Source organism: Panthera uncia (genome assembly GCF_023721935.1).
Source record: "Panthera uncia isolate 11264 chromosome A1 unlocalized genomic scaffold, Puncia_PCG_1.0 HiC_scaffold_16, whole genome shotgun sequence".
Classification (NCBI taxonomy): Eukaryota; Metazoa; Chordata; class Mammalia; order Carnivora; family Felidae; genus Panthera; species Panthera uncia.
The window spans coordinates 4,938,250-4,956,381 of record NW_026057576.1 but is presented as its reverse complement, the minus strand read 5'-3'; the positions used below and the strand labels follow the sequence as shown (position 1 = coordinate 4,956,381).

Genomic DNA, 18,132 nt, shown 5'->3' with positions numbered 1-18,132 from the left:
AAAGAAAGAAAGAAAGAAAGAAAGAAAGAAAGAAAGAAAGAAAGAAAAAGAAATAAGAATACCAGAGAGGAGAAACTGCCATTGAAAAAGCATGTATACTTACAAATGACATGTCTGGAATTTGCTTTAAAATGTTCCAGGGGGAAAAAGCATCCCTGGGTGGGAACTGACAAAGCAAGGCAGGATCCTGATAATGGGTGAAGCGGAGAGTGGGTACCTGGCATTCATTACAACAGTGCCCTTCTTTTTGTGTGTCTATTTGAAAACTTTCATAATAAAAATTAAGGGAAAAAAAAAAAACTGTACAACACAGACTTCAAAGTACCAACAGAGAATCATCTTTAGTACTTTAATAAACTAATTTCAAGAAAATTCGATAAAAATTCCTCCTTTAAAACTATTTTAAAAATCTGGTTTAGAATTTTAAATATATTAAAGCAAAAGCTCCAAAGCATGCTCATTTCAAAGCTGGTATAATTTATGGGGCGCCTGGGTAGCTCAGTTGGTTAAGCATCCAACTTTGCCTCAGGTCATGATCTTGCAGTTCGTGGGTTTGAGCCCCACATTGGGCTCTGTGCTGACAGCTCGGAGCCTGGAGCCTGTTTCAGATTCTTTGTCTCCCTCTTTCTCAGCCCTTCCCCCTGCTAACACTCTGTCTCTGTTTCTCTCTCTCTCTCAAATAAACATTAAAAATAAAATTAAAAAAAAAATAATAAGACCTATGTTAAAATTAAAGCAGCACAAAATACTTTTGCTACTAAGAATGTTTCTTTTCTGTAGTGCTGCTCCTAGTTGTAAAGACATGGAAACAACCTAAATGTCCAACAAATAGGATGGGTTAAGGAAACTACGCATATATATATATATATATATATATATATACACTGAAATCCTACGTAACTACTAAAAATGATATTGAAGAAATACGTATATCAATGCAGAAAATTGTTTACAATATACTACTGAAAAAAAGTTAAGATAGCTGATTGCATAGAACACTTGGATCTTTTTGAAAAAACAACAGATATTATCTGTGATTGTATCTGAGCATGATTGTGGATTGTTTTAGTTTTAATCTTCTTCACTTATATGTAATTTTAGCTATTCCTATAATTAGCATGAATGCTTCTGCTCCGCAAATGAATACTTCACTTGGGTCTAGATATACAGATCCATGAACTGGTAATGAAAACTTACCTTTACGTTTTCATGAATAGACTGAAGTTGTGCAGCTAAAGCTACAAATGTTTGATAAATTTTCTGCATAGCCATTGACAAATCTATAAAAGAAAGTTATATTATCACACAAATATACATGTAACAGAATCAGTATTATTTTTCTATGACTTGAGTGCAGTTTTTGGTACTAAAAGTGTAGGAGGCACAAGACCACGTCAATATTTCCATGACTGAGAGAAGAGAGCACAGCGAGTTGACTGAGAGCAGGGTGTCTGAATCAGTCATCAGGGGGAGGGGAGAAGGCCCTGAAACTTCTGCCTTGGTCAGCATAATAACAGTTCATAATAAAGCATTTTCTATTTATGGAGAATAAATATCTAATAGAAGCCTTAAGGAAATTGTATAGCAGCTCAAGACAACCACTAGCAGTTATGTAGAATATTATGTGACAACACCTTAACCTCTCTTACTAAAAAACAGTGCTGTCAAAAAAAAAAAAAAAAAAAAAATCACCACAGAAAGCATGTTACCTTGAGGGGTTATATGTGAGTTATTTGCTTGTGTGGCAAGATGGTTTTCTAGCTCTTCAATCTGCTGTCTGTACTGCTGAAGCTGTACCTCAAACTGCTGAACCAAGATTCTGAAGTAGCTATACAAAAACATTTACAAAGTCAGATCAAAGTTTTAAAAATGCTATTTTCTTTGCATTAAAATAACCAGTAAATAAACATATGCCCCCATTTAAGTAGGGCCTTTGACTTAGTCTGAGCACATAAGGATATGGCATAGATATTACTGAAACCAGAACCAAAACTTGTGAGTTATCAAGGTATCAAAAATAGATCATGAAATTACTCCAATCATGAAATATCCCAATTAAGAGACAATCTACAAAATAACTTTCTATGCTTTAAAAGTATCAACGTTATGAAAGACAAAGACTGAGTAACTGTTACAGACTGGGAGAGATGAAGGAGAAATGAATGAATGAGAAGTGAATGGGAACCTGGAATAGAAAAAGTACATTAGTGGAAAACAGGAGACTGGAAGAAAAAAATGCACGTTAGTGGAAAAGTCAGTAAAATTCAAGTAAGTTCTGTTGCTTGATTAGTAACACCACACCTATGTTAATTTCCTATTCTCGATAATTATACTGTGGTTACACAGTATTTTAACATTAAGGGAAGAAAGGTAAGGGATATAAGGAAGTACTATCATTTTTGGAAATTTTCTGTAAGTCTAAATAAGTTCAAAAAAGTTTTTTTAAAAAGTGCAATTGTCAACCAGATTTTACAAGTACTTACAGTCCTTATATTTATAATCTGAAAACACTATAGTGTCTGAGGAAAGCATGTAATTACTGCTACTATGCTGCTAAATTTAACCAGAGAATGCCAGATAAATAAAAGGGACCTTGAATAGTATACAAAGCGTGCTGTATGTAATTCTGTAAGAAATGGGCAACTACGAAAGCTTTTTGCAATGGAAAATGATACAATTCACCCCATTTCAAAACCAGCTCTGATGGCAGCATGAAGAATGAGAAGGATAAACTACTAGAAGTCCGGTGAGGAACACAGCCCATGCTAACCTGAATAAGAGAATCAGAGTATCAATGTCCTTGTGAACATGTCCTGATTTTGATCACTGAACTGTGGTTATGTAACAGAATGTTCTTATGTTTAAGCAATACACACTGAAGTACTTTAGCATAATGGGCATCTGTCTGCAAAGAATTCAAACTGTTCGGGGGGGGAAAATATGTACATATATTAGAGAGAGCAGGGAACAAAACAAACATAGTAAAAATATTAACATATAAGGAATCTCGATAAAAGATACATGGGAATTCTTTGTTTCCTTCTTGAACTCTTCTCTAAGTCTGAAATTATGTCACCATCAAAAGTTAAAAGAAAAAAGGGGTGAGAAACTAGGAGTCAGACCTCCACCACTCCTCATGCCTCGGGCCCCTCATCTCGAAGACTGGGATAGTGACAGCTATAGAGGTTTCGTGGAAAATGAGATAAAGTATGTCAAGTGCTAAGTGCACTGCTTGGCCTATGGTAAGCCTCTGATACATATTAGCTATCATTAGCTCTAGCAACATGAAAGAATATAAAGAGACAAGATAGATATCGCTTGGCAACTAGACAGACACACATCCTGGGTGAGAAGATTGCAGGTGGATGTTTTTTATTTTAACTTATCTACATTTTCTAACTGCTCTTTCTGATGATTTATTAGCTGTGTGAATAAAGCTATGCAAACAAGTAAAAGGGTTAAACTACTTCCAGAATGCCCTGTTTAAGGAAGGGATTATCATAAAATTATTTTTAAATTAAAAAGTCCTTGTTGGTAAAAATATCTACTACCTGCAATATTTAATACAGTGGAAAAGGCCGTAACATACAAATAAAGTATAACTGCATAACACTGGTTAAAAGCTCAGACCTTAGCCATCACTTACCCTTCGATAAAATGAAGACAATGAACTGCCTTCTTAGGGTTATTGTGAGAATTAAAAGGAGAAATCCATGTCAAGTGCTTATTAACCCAGGCTTGCTACATAGTAAACTACAAATTCTTGGCCTATATATTGTACTGTTTTGCTTTCCTAAAGTGAGAAAATCCAGTAACTTACTCGGCGGGAGCTGTGTTTTCATGTTGGAGTCCAGGTGGTGTTTTCTGGGTTCTTAAAGCTATTTCAGCATTCTTTAACTCCTAATAGATCAGAGGGAGGGAAGGAAGGAAGGAAGGAAGGAAGGAAGGAAGGAAAGAAAAGAAAGAAAAGAAAGAAAAGAAAGAAAGAAAGAAAGAAAGAAAGAAAGAAAGAAAGAAAGATTGATTAACCAGTTAAAAGCCAGGTTAAAAATACCAATGATCTCTGGACTGAAACTTCAAACAATGCCACTCTCATGCTCCGAGAACAGGTCATGTTTAACCTGTTTTACAAGTTGCCAAAACCTCTTTCCAAAGTATACTTTTAATGAAGGTTATGATAAATTTATAATGAGCTGCTATCTATTTTAAGAACTATGGACTTCTATACAATCTGTGAAGTTAATTCATCCACAGCAAAAGACTCTGCTATTATTTAAAAATCTTTAAGGGGCACCTGGGTGGCTCAGTCTGTTAAACATCCAACTCTTGATTTTGGCTCAGGTCATGAGATCAAGCCTCACATCCAGCTCTGGGCTCACCGTGCAGAACCTGCTTGGGATTCTCTCTCTTTCTGCCCCTCCCCTCCTCGTGCAAACATGCACACTCGTTTTCTCAAAATAAATAAACATTTTTTAAAAAGTGCTCTCTTGAGGCCTTTGTGCCTCAGTCATACCTTGTACCTAGAACATAGTACCGAACTGACTTAATTCACTCTCACTAGTATATCATATGTATTTTGATCCCAACACTTCTGCTGAAGTGGTAAAACAGATCCTTAAAAATGTTCACTGACTCCACGGACTCAATGATATAACCGCAACAAAGCATTTGGCACCTACCCTACCCAAAAAGAAGTTTAACTACACTTCTTGTTTAAACTCTTGAGTTATGTACCCCCCAAAATGAAGTATTTAGAAGACTTTGCTTCCACAAGGTTCTGGTGTTTGCAACCACAACACTGCTCCTCACCTCAGAATTGCTTTTTATTTCCCCAAAAGGCTTTCTTTGAAGAAAAGGGTTTGGGGTTAAAGATTGATAACTTCACTAAGGGAATCAGAATATTTTTTCAATAGATAATTCACTGAAGTGTGGGTAGAGCACTAATTGCCTACTAAATTAGAAATAAAATAAGTTTAGATCAAATTTCTTTGATATCATCTACAAAATTTTCTAAACCCAACTTAGAGGACTTTAGCCCTAAGGAAGCTTTCTTTGATTCATCGTCTTCTTCATTTGCCACCTTTATATTCTACCCAAACTTTCATTATTTCATTTGCTCTTTTAGTCTTTTAGTGCCTTTCAGGTTGTGTTTTTATCTCTGAAAGACTATTAGCAAGTCGAGTACATAAAAAGTATTCCAAATATTTATGAATAGAATCATCTGGTACTAAAGTCACAACGGATCCCATTATAGCATTCACCTCTTTCTGAGTTGCCTCCTCTATTACTGTGTTAATGAACTTTTCCATAGAATTTATACAACTTCATACATTTCACATATGAAATTTGTGACTTCATGTAATGTTTAATCAGAGTCTAATCATTCTCCACCAGAAGCATAACATTTTCTTTCTCCTAGATATGACATATACATACATATATATGTACACACACACACACACACACACACACACACGAGGAATAAGAGAAAAAGAAACATGGGAGAATATTTTATTTGTATTTAACCAATGTGTGTAGGCAACCAGGAAATCTGAAAGCAGACAACAAAGGCTTTGAATTCTTTTTTTTTTTAATTTTTTTTAACGTTTATTTATTTTTGAGACAGAGAGAGACAGAGCATGAACGGGGGAGGGGCAGAGAGAGAGGGAGACACAGAATCGGAAGCAGGCTCCAGGCTCTGAGCCGTCAGCCCAGAGCCCGACACGGGGCTCGAACTCACGGACCGCGAGATCGTGACCTGAGCTGAAGTCGGACGCTTAACCGACTGAGCCACCCAGGCGCCCCTTGAATTCCTTTTAAACATCATAGTTTAGAATAGCTACTTTAGTAACACATTTTCATTAAAAATATCACGAAAGTATTCTCCAATAGTTGACTTAAAGACTTAAAGGTAAGCACACACAAATTTCTAATTTTAAAATAAATAAGACCGGGGAATATAATGTACAGCATGGCGACGACAGTTAATAATAATGTATTATATATCTGCAAGTTGCTAAGAGAGTGGATCTTAAAAATTCTCATCTCAAGGGGGAAAGGTTTTTAGCTAAGCATGGTGGTAAATGTTAACTAGATTTGTTATGGCCATTTTGCAATAAAAATAAATACTGAATCATTATGTTGCACAGCTGAAACTAATGTAGTGTTATATGTCAATCATATTTCAAACAAAAAAGACATATAAGCAACTTTAATATTTTTACTTAAAATATAAAAGTAAATCATCTACCATCATTCTTCCCAACCAAAATAGATAAGAACAATACATACATATATATATATATATATACACACACACAAAGTATGTATTTTTGTATATATTTAGTATTTACAAAGCATGATATAGTTTTTATTTAATCACTGACAGACTTTTAAAAAACGTTTTTCTGTCTAGCTTGTATAATGCAGCAACTTAGCCAGTGGTCACTCTTAGAAAGCAAACTCGTCAGGAGCATCAACTCTAGAGTTGGATTACCAGGGTCAGAAACCAAGCTCTTCCATTTATTAACAAAGCTCTCTGCCCACTGTCTTATTTATATAAGGAAGATAAGAGTGCCTACCTCACAGAGCTGTCATGAAAACTAAACTGGACTAATAAATTGCTTAAAATACCGCCTCATATGGGGCACCTGGGTGGCTCCGTTGGTTAAGCATCTGACTTTGGCTCAGATCATGCTCTCATGGTTCATGGGTTCAAGCCCTGCATCGGGCTCCACACTGTGTAGAGCCTGCTAGGGATTCTCTCGCTCCCTCTCTCTCTGCCGCTCCCCTCCTCGTGCTCTCGCTCTCTCTCTCTCTCTCAATAATAAAAACTAAAAAACAAAAAAAACACTGCCTCATACACAGTAAGCACTCAATACAAACTAGCAACTATTATTATTACAGCAATTTAAAACCGTACAAGCTATACGTAGTAAATCCTGATTTTATAAAAGACTGATTTCATTTGAAAAAAACATGGCAAAACAAAACCCTACAGTAAAACGACTGTAAGTTCATTTACCTGAGCAGTTTCTATTTTCAACTTGTCAATATTGAGAGTGTTTCTCTGTAATCCACTGGCAGCTAGTGACAGAAGCTGCTTCAGAGCTTTAATATCTTCTTGTACTTTAAGCATTGCTTTTGAAGACATTCTACTAATTTCCTCTTGTACCTGTTTCTGTTCCTTCACAAATTTCCTAAAAAGATACATAAAACTAAATTGAAAAAAAAATACACCTTTGGTTTCCTATAGAAAAAAAGTACCCTTACAATAGGCTGGCCAGAGTCCTGGTGTTTTAAGAAGGAAATATTAAAAATTCAACTACAGTTCACATTCTTTTTTGAGAATGACAGTTAACAAAAATTTAAGTCCTGTTCTGCTTTCTTTCTAGTTTCTAAAAACATTAAAATTTCTACCCAAGTTAAAACGTTTAAGAGAAAGAGATGTTCCCCCTAAAATATATTCTAGCATTCTTCAAAATGACTTATCTAATTATGTTTGACACACTTACTGGAGATTTTCAACATCCTGGCAGATGACAGGAGGTAGATTTTCATCCTTCAGTGCTTTACTATCCCTAAGAAAAATGCCACAGATGTATTAAAGCCATTGAGGTAATAAAAAGCTGACGGCTGAGTTCCACTAGAGTATGTTAAGAGAGAAGAAGATAAAGCAAATATTCCCCATTTATACATTTCATGAATGATTTCAAAGCTCTTTATAAACAATTATAAATTTCTTGACCTTTAAAATAACTTTAACAATTCACCTGACATAGAGAGATCTTTTCTAAAAAGACTGGCACCTATTATAAGTAAACATAAATGCATTTGACTAAATGTTTAAGAAAAAAATTTAGAAAATACAACAGATTAAATATTGAACTAAGTTGCCCCGGCTCAAAAATTCTACGACTGTCATTTCATTCGGTTAAAAAATATTAAAAAATTCTTTAAAGAGTCTACAAAACTTCTCATAATGAGATGCTCCAAATATTTTACTTTATTTTATAATTTCAATTTGTTTTTCAATAAAATAAGACCTAGGAATAGCTTAAGGAAATCATACATGTGTAATGAGGATAGGAATAAGTGAAATTTGGCATGCCATAATGTAATTACCAGTTAAATTTCAGTCACAGATTTGCTACTAACTCCTTGCTATAACCTCTAGGCAAATCTCAGTCTCTTTCAGCTTCCTATTTATGTAATAGGGCTAAAATATACACAAGATGTTTTAGAGGCATGAACTTGATCATTTATTTACAACTGTTTTATTTAATGTAAAAAGTAGGTGAGAAAACACAAGTGGTAGTAAAAATAATGATCTTCGAACATACTATGTATATGGAGGCTCTTCTCCCTCTTCATCATCATGAAATAAATGGTACTGGTGTAGTAACTTACATCTAAAAGGTATGTTTAGATATAAAATTGGGCATAAAGTGTTCTGGAAAGAATTGGTTGTAAGTTTTCCAAATGATTAAAACTTGAAGATTTGACCATCCCATAATCTTTCCAGAGCATAGGTTTATTATTTATTTTTGACAAAAACTGATTCAAAGAATTTTTCTTCTAAATGCCTATATGGTTTCATTTACTTCCAACCATACCATTTGCCTACTATTTAATAAATAAAACTCAATTAAAATATTTTAAAAGTTAGACTGTAAACTTACTCTGGTCTTGTTCCTGTTTTATCACCTAGAAAATTCAAGAAGCTTCATGTAAAAACAGGTCATTCAACAATGTCTTCCAAATAGAAGTTTCAATTTAATGCAAGCTAAGGTATATACAGAAACTGTTCAGCATTTCTTAGACTGCCTCTTAAACAGCACGTGAGGCCATGACGTGTCACCAACTTGAAACAGAGCACGTTATGGAGACATGTTTGTGTACATATAAACAGACAGTTATATAGCTGATTTGTATCTATCTCATTCAAGGGCCGAATCTTCCTCTTTCAACTGTCTTACAGGAGAAATATTCCGGCCTAGCAGTTTAACTCCTGAAAGTTCTACTTGACACTTTTTTAGATTAGAATATTAAAATATATCAGATGACCTGATCATCTCTAAATATTTTACAAAAGCAGCAAATTTTTTTAAAAATGAAGTCTTTAATGTGTGCAGATATAGCAACAACTTTCTCACTAATTACACCTACTTAGTAGTTATCATTAATAGCCTATATCTATATAAGCAGAAAAGTAAAAAAAGCTCCTTCAGCAAAATGCAGTGACTTACTTTCTGCTCTTCCAAAATTTGTCACTATAAAGACCCACTTATTAAAAATTTTTTTAACGTTTATTTATTATTGAGAGACAGAGAGAGACAGAGGTTGAGCAGGGGAGAGGCAGAGAGAGAGGGAGACACAGAATCTGAAGCAGGCTCCAGGCTCTGAGCTGTCAGCACAGGGCCCGACACAGGGTTTGAACTCACAAACCGCGAGATCATGACCTCAGCCGAAGATGGATGCCCTATCGACTGAGCCACCCAGGCGCCCCAAGACCCGCTGATTTAAAAAAAAATATAGGAACACACAAAACTGAATCCCACCAAAGAACCTCAGTGGTTCGTCTTCCAGGCTTTTTCTGTACTTACACATTTTTAAAAGCAGTCAGGATTACTAGAAGTAATATTTCAACACATTTTTTCAGCATGTTATAAGTTTGCCATGTCACTTAACGTGACTTTAAATGACCATAGGATATGATGATGTAGCTGTATCAGAACCTTTATGCCCAACCCTCTTCTTAACATATGACCATTCACTACATAAACAATGCTGCTACAGTCGATATAGTTATCCATAAATACTTGTTCACTACTTTATTTGTATTCCAAAAAAGAAGAATTTATAGGTCAAAGATTATTTCAGGGAAGGCCTCTGACATATTATCAAACTGATCCTTTAACACAGTTGTTCCAATTTATCCTCCCAACTACTATGAATAAGAGTAGCTTTTCCAAGGTGCCTGGGTGGCTCAGTCAGTTAAGAGTCTGACTCTTGATTTTGGCTCAGGTCACGATCTCACGGATTGTGAAATCGAGCCCCACGTCGGGCTCCGCACTGACAGAGCACAGCCTGCTTGGGATTCTCTCTCTCTCTCCCTCTGCCCCTACCCTGCTCATGCTCTCTCTCTCAAAATAAATAAAAAATAAACATTAAAAAAAAAGTACCTTTCCCATCACACTCTCAACAATGAACTTATGTTTTAAAAAAATCACTGCTAGTATTTAAGTGGAAAATGCCACTTCATTATAACGCAAATTCCTATTTCTGACAGTACTAAGTAAAATATTTCAAATGTTAGTTAAACAAGTATATTTCTCCTTTTGTGAACAGTCTGTTCAGGTTATTTGGGTATCTCTGAGGTATTTTTCTTATTGCTTCTAAGAGCTATTTCAACATTAAGTATATAATTCTTTGTCTCATGTATTTCATGTGTCTATTTCTAAAATTAGATCCTACTTTTAAGATACATCTCAGTTTCAGATGTTAAAATGTGAAAATATAAGCATCTAGAAATGAAGCATTTTAGTCTCAATCTGTCATTTACCTTCTTCCTTTGTCCATGGGGTTTCTTTTGTTTACCTCTTTAATCCAACTATAGTTTATTTTTCCCTATTTTGTATTGCACAGATGCTAAGAGTTCTCTCCTTCACAGTTGAACATTTCTGAAACTGGTACCCACGTTCCCCAGATGGGTGTCTCCAATTTGATGAGACACAGCAATATAAAGTAGGGATTTAATTTTTTTCTAGATAGTTCAACTTCTTTATTGACTCAAGTACTGTTTTGCTCTCTGACGTTCCATTCTTATTATATTTACAAAAGTTTACACACGGACAAACCTGTGTATATAAAACTTAGGCCTGCTTTTAGCTCACTCTGGGCGCGCGGACTAGCGCGTGTAGCTTTGCCTCTCTTAATACCCGCGGGCTGCTTTGAGAGCGTCCTACTAGAGCTCCGCGTCTGCTCTTGCCTTCCTGCACACCATCTCCCACGTGGCTCTCCTAACCGTCTTCTTCAAACACGTATCTCAGGTCACATCACCCACATCACAGCCCTGCGAGGTCTCAGCCGTCCCCAGTGTAATCCAAAGCTCCTCAACGTGGCACCCAAGGCCCTTGGTGACCTCTGCAATCTCCTCGTCCTGTTCTGTAGCTGGTCTTCCAGCAGTTCCTCAGAAAAGGGCTAAGATCATCGTCATCCCCAGGCCCAGCTCCAAACCGCGCCTCCTCGCACAACTTTGCTTCCTACCACTCTTGATCTGATTAAATCCAGTAACGCAGGTCCAGGCTAACTGATGTAGCCACTAGAAAGACAGAAAGCCTCAGGTTAAAAAAAGAACCCCTTGACACGTAGGAGCAGATGACAGGGAACCAGAGGTGGCACATGAAGTCACGTGCGCTTATTCCACGTATTCCTCTGGCTCAACGCTCACCAAGGTTGTGGGCGGAAGACAATGGAGGGAGGGCCCAGGAAAAAGCGGGGAGATTAACTCCTTACATTTCTCTTCCTCCTTTGCCTCACTCAGCCCTTTCACATGGAGCCTGAAAGCAATTACAATAAAGAGAGAAGCAGTTTCATGAATGAAAGTAGTTGGAGGGTACCAAGCTGCTCTAGCTGAGTAAAAAAAGAAGCTGCTAAAATATCTAAGGTTTTTTCTAAGTATGGAGTCGCTACACAGAAAACTAAAAACAAGAGATACACCCCTATGTTTAGAAATTAGTCAACTTTTGGGGCACCCGGGGGGCTCAGTCGGTTGAGTGTCCAACTTTGGCTCAAGTCATGATCTCACGGTTTGTGAGTTCGAGCCCCCCGTCGGGCTCTGTGCTGACAGCTCGGAGCCTGGAGCCTGCTTCGGATTCTGTGTCTCCCTCCCTCTCTCTGCCCCATCCCCACTCATGCTCTGTCTCTGTCTTAAAAATAAATAAAACATTAAAACAAAAAAAAAGAAATTAGTCAATTTTCATTCAAAGAAAAACAATCCTAAATATTCTAAGTTTAAAAGGATTTTGCCAGGGGTGCCTGGGTGGCTCAATTGCTTAAGCATTCAGCTCTTGATTTCGGCTCAGGTCACGATTTCACGGTTCGTGAGATCAAGCACAAGCCTGCTTGGGATCCTCTCCCTCTGCCCTGCCTCAGCTCGTGCACATGCATGCTCTCTCACTCTCAAAATAAAAATAAACTTAAAAAAAAAAAGGATTCTGCCAACTTTTAGGATAGTACTTCACCCTAGCGTAGTATCTCTTCACAATAAAAACCATGTCCCGGGGCGCCTGGGTGGCTCAGTCAGTTAAGCGGCCGACTTCGGCTCAGGTCATGATCTCGCGGTCCGTGAGTTCGAGCCCCGCGTCGGGCTCTGTGCTGACCGCTCAGAGCCTGGAGCCTGTTTCGGATTCTGTGTCTCCCTCTCTCTGACCCTCCCCCATTCATGCTCTGTCTCTCTCTGTCTCAAAAATAAATAAACGTTAAAAAAAAAAAAAAAAAATTAAAAAAATAACCATGTCCAAAACAAAAAAATTCTCACATATGGACACAGCACATTTTACACCTTCATCTACTGCCTCATTTTTAATTCTTCATGGGGTTTTAATGCAATGTGCATGCATATGCCCTAGTGAACATGTTTTCATCAGAGGCAGAAGAGACATTGCAAAACAAAACAAACAATCACACACATGGAACCAGCAACACTAAAAAATTTTGAAAATGAATCTGGATTGACAATTTTTAAAAAGAATACCCAGCATGGCAGGAGCATAGCGAGAAGGGCATTTTCATACTGGCTGGTGGGAAATAAATTGGTAAAACCTTTCTGGAAAGTAATTTCACGATATACACTAAGAGTCTCCAAAATTGTTTCTCTCTCCAAACCAATGATTCGGTTTCTAGGTTATCTGTCCTAAAAAATTAACTGAAAATATGAATGAAAAGTTATACCAAAAGCAAACACCTAGACAGCATTTACTGTTTGCCTGGCTCTGCTGAAGTTTTATGAATAGTAATCCTCAGACCAACACCATGAAGTAGGTACTGTTACGTCGGGCCCACTTTACAGATAAAGAAACTAAAGCCCAGAGGCATAAACAACTTGAGTAAGGTCACAGAGCTTGTAAACAGTTGAGCAGATCTGAACCCAGGCAATTTCAGCCCGAGCGTACATCTTTAAAGTACAATACTATGTTGCCTTTCCCTATAAAGATGCCCGATACAGTGATACTTCCCAGAAGACCTAAAAACAAATATTAATAATAGAATGATGGCTAATGATACATCCATTCATAAAACTGATATTAAGCTACATTAAAATATTTCTAAAGAATTACTGAGTTGGCAAATACTTCTGATAGAACACATGAGAAAGAACAGGTTATAAATAAAGGAATATAGTTGACCTTTGAACAACACAGGGGTTAAGGGGTGCCAACCTCACAGGCAGTTGAAAATCCACATATAACTTTTGACTCCCTTTTGACTCCCCAAAACTTAACTACTAATAACCTACTTCTGACCCAAAGCTTTACCAATAACATAAACAATCAATGAACACACACTACGTATGTTACGTATATTATACACTGTATTCTTACAATCAGATAAGCTAGTGAAAAGAAAACACTATTAAGAAAACTATAAGGAAGAGAAAACACACTTCTGGCGCTGTTACTTATTGGAAAAACCCAGACGTGGACTTGCACAGTTCAAAGCGTGTTGTTCAAGTGTCAACTATAGTATGTGCTCATGATCCCAACTTAAGAATATATATTAATACACACGTGAAGATAGCTACGTAAGGCATATGCACATACAAATCTCAGTTTTCTACAAAAAGAAAATCTTAAACACACACCACATGCATCATTTGGGAAATACAATCAAATTTAAAAGTCAAAACTTTACTACTTAATATGTAACTAACATCTTCCAGACACAGGAGTTTAAGTCACTGTAAGAACATAAAATTATAGTAACATTACTTACTCTTTTTATCTGATGAGCTACTAAAATCTATACCACCAAGGCCTTCACTGCCAGCAGTTGAAGTAGCTGCCGTGGTTCCCAAAGTCAAGCCTAAAGCATTCTGCCCAAGTCCTACAAATAAACCAAATATTATTTATAAGCCCAGAGGGATAAACATCCACTGCCTCATTTTTCACTGAAAGTCTTCATAATTTCACCTTAATGACCAAAGCATTCAAATTGCTTTTAAGTTGGATCCTGGATTTTCTTCATACTTGATTTAAGCAAATAACAAGAACAAGTCTAGAGTATGCTTTGGACAAAGACTGGTAGTCTTGCTGGGATCCGATGGTATAAGGAGTTTGATGATGTAATTTTGATTTCTTTACTTTTTAGGCAATCTTTTTAGGTGTAGCTGACACACAATGTCACATCAGTGTCACGTGTACAATGGTGACCTGACAAGTCAACACATCACGCTATGTTCGCAAGTGTAGCTACCCCATGTGTCACCACACAACCTTATTACAGTACCACTGACCATATTCCCTGGGCTGTACCGCTCATCCCCGAGATTTGTTCAGTCCGCAACTGGAAGCCTGCATCACCTACTCACCTTTGCCCATTTTGCCCATCCTCCTACCCCACCCACTCTGACAACCATCACTTTGTTCTCTGTATTTACGGATCTGTATCAATTTTTCTTTACCAGAAGGATCAGAGAGTGTAGGTTAATTCAATACATGTGAACAATCCATTTTATTTGTTGCTTTTTAAACCCTCTCTACAAAAGCAGTTTTAGCTTGCACACTTTCAGGTGAACGCTTCACGTCTTCCAATCAGGCTTTGGAATCATATACTTTTTTTTTTTTTTTTTTCAACGTTTTTTATTTATTTTTGAGACAGAGAGAGACAGAGCATGAACGGGGGAGGGGCAGAGAGAGAGGGAGACACAGAATCGGAAACAGGCTCCAGGCTCCGAGCCATCAGCCCAGAGCCTGACGCGGGGCTCGAACTCACGGACCGTGAGATCGTGACCTGGCTGAAGTCGGACGCTTAACCGACTGCGCCACCCAGGCGCCCCAGGAATCATATACTTTTAAAATTACCTAGTACTGGATGTGTGAATTAACTTGATAGAATCCCTTTACAATGTATCATCATGCTCTACACTTTAAATATCTTACAATTTTATTTCTCAATTATACCTCAGTGAAGGTGGGGATGGACAGATAAATAAAACAGTAATGATTTGTAAGGTTTCAGTATTAATATAAAGCAAATAGTTTTACTATTAATAAATTTAAAGAGCTGACAGTTGGAAGCCTTACAGTTCAAACATCATCAAAACTGCATACTCCCAAGTTCTTTTCATAAACCTTAAAAAAGAAAGAAAAGAAAATTCATTTATTTAAATCCCACCTGACTGACAAAAGGAATTGAAGGGGCTAGACTGTTAATCTTAAATTATTAATGTATGCTTGTGAACCAAGTAGCAAAATTTTAGAGACCTTGCATTGGTAAATCACAGAAGTCCATGCGTTCCCAAGCTGACAATACGGACAGTATGCTATTTAGAGAAACAGTAGGATGTACTGGGTCTGAGCACAGGATGACTGAAAGCTGGATTCAAACACTGGCAATGTGTGAAAAAAACAATGCTAAACATACGTTAATTTTTTAAAGTCAATGGCATCTTTAGGTTAGCATAACCATAAATTAAGCACTGATGTGTGTCTAGAGCCTAAGAAAAATTAGAACAGACCTAAAAACTCATCAGCAGACACAAAAACAAAACTCAACCTCCCCTATTATTTTTGTGTTTTGCTCTCACAGGAACCTTTAGAAAAGATGTTTAAATATTTATCCTGCAAGGAAATGTACGTTATAGTCATCCACTGATTTGTTTATTTGAAGACATTTTGAGTACCTAAAAGGTTAGACAATAGTGACAAAGATAAGTGTTTGAAAGATCAAAGCAAACTTGAACACCACAAATTTCTACAGGTTATCCTGACGAACTCAAACTCCTTTTTCCCTTTTCCACTGACCCAGAGTTTCTTCATTGAATTTAGTATCTGAATAGAGGACACAAAAGAACCATAACTAATAGAAAACATCAGGTCATACTCCATCTCTCCCACATACCAATTCTTAGACACATATTAGGTGTTCAGCAAAACTTCTGAAAATCAAATAGCCCTTATAAATGAACGTATATATTGGAAATTCTGTGATTTCAACACGTTATCAACTTTTCTTTTTTTTTTATTAAAAAAATTTTTTTTTCTTTTAGTGTTTATTTACTTGTGAGACAGGGAGAGACAGAGCACAAGCAGGGGAGGGGCAGAGACAGAGTGGGAGACACGGAATCCAAGGCAGGCTCCAGGCTCTGAGCTGTCAGCACAGAGCCCGACGCGGGGTTCGAACCCACGAACCCGTGAGATCAAGACCTGAGCTGAAGTCGGATGCTTAACCGACTGAGCCACCCAGGCGCCCCAACACGTTATCAACTTTTCCTAACTCATAAATTAGGTTAGGAAACAGAAACTCTTTTTTTGAGAGAGAGAGAGAGAGAGAGAGAGAGAGAGAGAGAGAGAGAGAATACAAGCAGGGGAGGGGCAGAGAGAGAGAGAGAGAAAGAATCCCAAAGAAGCTCCATGCTCGGCACAGAGCCGGAGACGGGGCTCGATCCCACAGCGGTGAGATCAAGACCTAAGCCAGTATCAAGTCAGATGCTTAACCCACCGAGCCACCAGGCGCCCCAAACAGAAATTCTTGATTCTATATTGCTATGTGAGATAATTATACAATGTCTTCAAATCAGAGGAAAGCTTTTGTCACTTCCACATAGCCCCAATGGCTGTCCTGTATTATATTACTGTGTTACATTATATACAGTATCATGTTTCCTCTATTATACATTCCTAATATTCAAAACATGTTAAGGTAGAATCCTTAACATGAGGCCAATTTCAAAATAAGCATGAAAGGAAAACTCAATCTAAGATAGAAAACATTAAGTATTCTCTGCCAAGTGAATTGATACTTTAGTATTTTGTCTGACTATAATAAATTTAATACTTGTGTTTTAAAACTTTACTTTCAAAACATGCTAATACCCTTTCCTGATGTCTTTAATGGAAAGCCATTCTTACAACCAGAGCTTAAAAGGTCAAGTTGTCTTACAATGAATTTAGATACTAAATGATTCAAGTTAAGCAACTGTCTTTTATTAAAAAGACAAGTTTCTCTAGAATAGTTTACTCCTGAGGTGCCTGGGTGGCTCAGGCAGTTAAGCAACCAGCTTCAGCTCAGGTCTTGATCTCACAGTTCGTGAGTTTGAGCCCCACGTCAGAGCTGGTGACAGCTCAGAGCCTGGAGCCTGCTTCGGATTCTGTGTCTCCCTCTCTCTCTGCTGCTCCCCCACTCACACTCTGTCTTGCTTTCCTTCAAAAATAAATAAACATTAAAAAAAAAAAAAATTTAGAATAGTTTACTCCTCCTTAAACAGGCCCCTCTTTGCTTCCTTATCTAGTCAGTCAATACTGAGGGGCCCCTGGGTGGCTCAAACGGTTAAGTGCCCAACTCTTGATATCAGCTTAGGTCATTCTTGCAGTCATGAGATTAAGCTCCACGTCAGGCTCTGCACTGAGCACGGAGTGAGATTCTGTCTCCCTCTCTGCCCCTCCCCTGCTCATGTGCTCTAAATAAATAAATAAAAATATTGAGCAGAAAAATTTATTTCTACATAGCTAAGATGTCTAATTATGTATGAAAAACATTATTTTTTAATTCAGTGTTCATACTGAACAAAAAATCTATAGGTTAAAGAGATAAAATGATCTGTTCAAAAGGCTGAAATAGAGATAAAGTAAATTTCAAAATAAATAGTTACTATTTCTGGAATGTAAACACCATCAATTACCTGATGTTGCTGTGTTCGAACTCTGGAAAAGCGAATCTCCCAAACCAGCTAAGGCTCCCCCTAGAGAGAGGCTTGTTGATGCAGTAGTAGTCGTGGCTGTTGTTCCACCCAAGTTATTTAGGGTAAATCCTGTAGATGCTGTAAAAAATGAAATTGTAAGGCTTCATAAGGAAACATCGTTTCTAAGAACACCAGAGAAAATAAAAACACTTCCCAAGAAATGCAAAAAG

At 37.2% G+C, this 18,132-nt stretch overlaps 1 protein-coding gene across 2 annotated transcripts in view; it reads right to left on the bottom strand.

The window, feature by feature from the left end:
• The window catches only part of NUP58 (nucleoporin 58), a 49,813-nt gene that overhangs the window by 22,137 nt on the left and 9,544 nt on the right, over positions 1 to 18,132 (bottom strand). For both annotated transcript variants that reach the window (XM_049646738.1, XM_049646737.1), the window contains exons 4-11: positions 17,903 to 18,040; positions 13,996 to 14,106; positions 8,682 to 8,706; positions 7,515 to 7,580; positions 7,025 to 7,199; positions 3,821 to 3,900; positions 1,710 to 1,828; positions 1,198 to 1,280 (exon numbers count right to left, since the gene is read on the bottom strand). In XM_049646738.1, the coding sequence (XP_049502695.1) occupies positions 1,198 to 1,280; positions 1,710 to 1,828; positions 3,821 to 3,900; positions 7,025 to 7,199; positions 7,515 to 7,580; positions 8,682 to 8,706; positions 13,996 to 14,106; positions 17,903 to 18,040 (797 nt within the window). The remainder of the gene's footprint in view (positions 1 to 1,197; positions 1,281 to 1,709; positions 1,829 to 3,820; positions 3,901 to 7,024; positions 7,200 to 7,514; positions 7,581 to 8,681; positions 8,707 to 13,995; positions 14,107 to 17,902; positions 18,041 to 18,132) is intronic.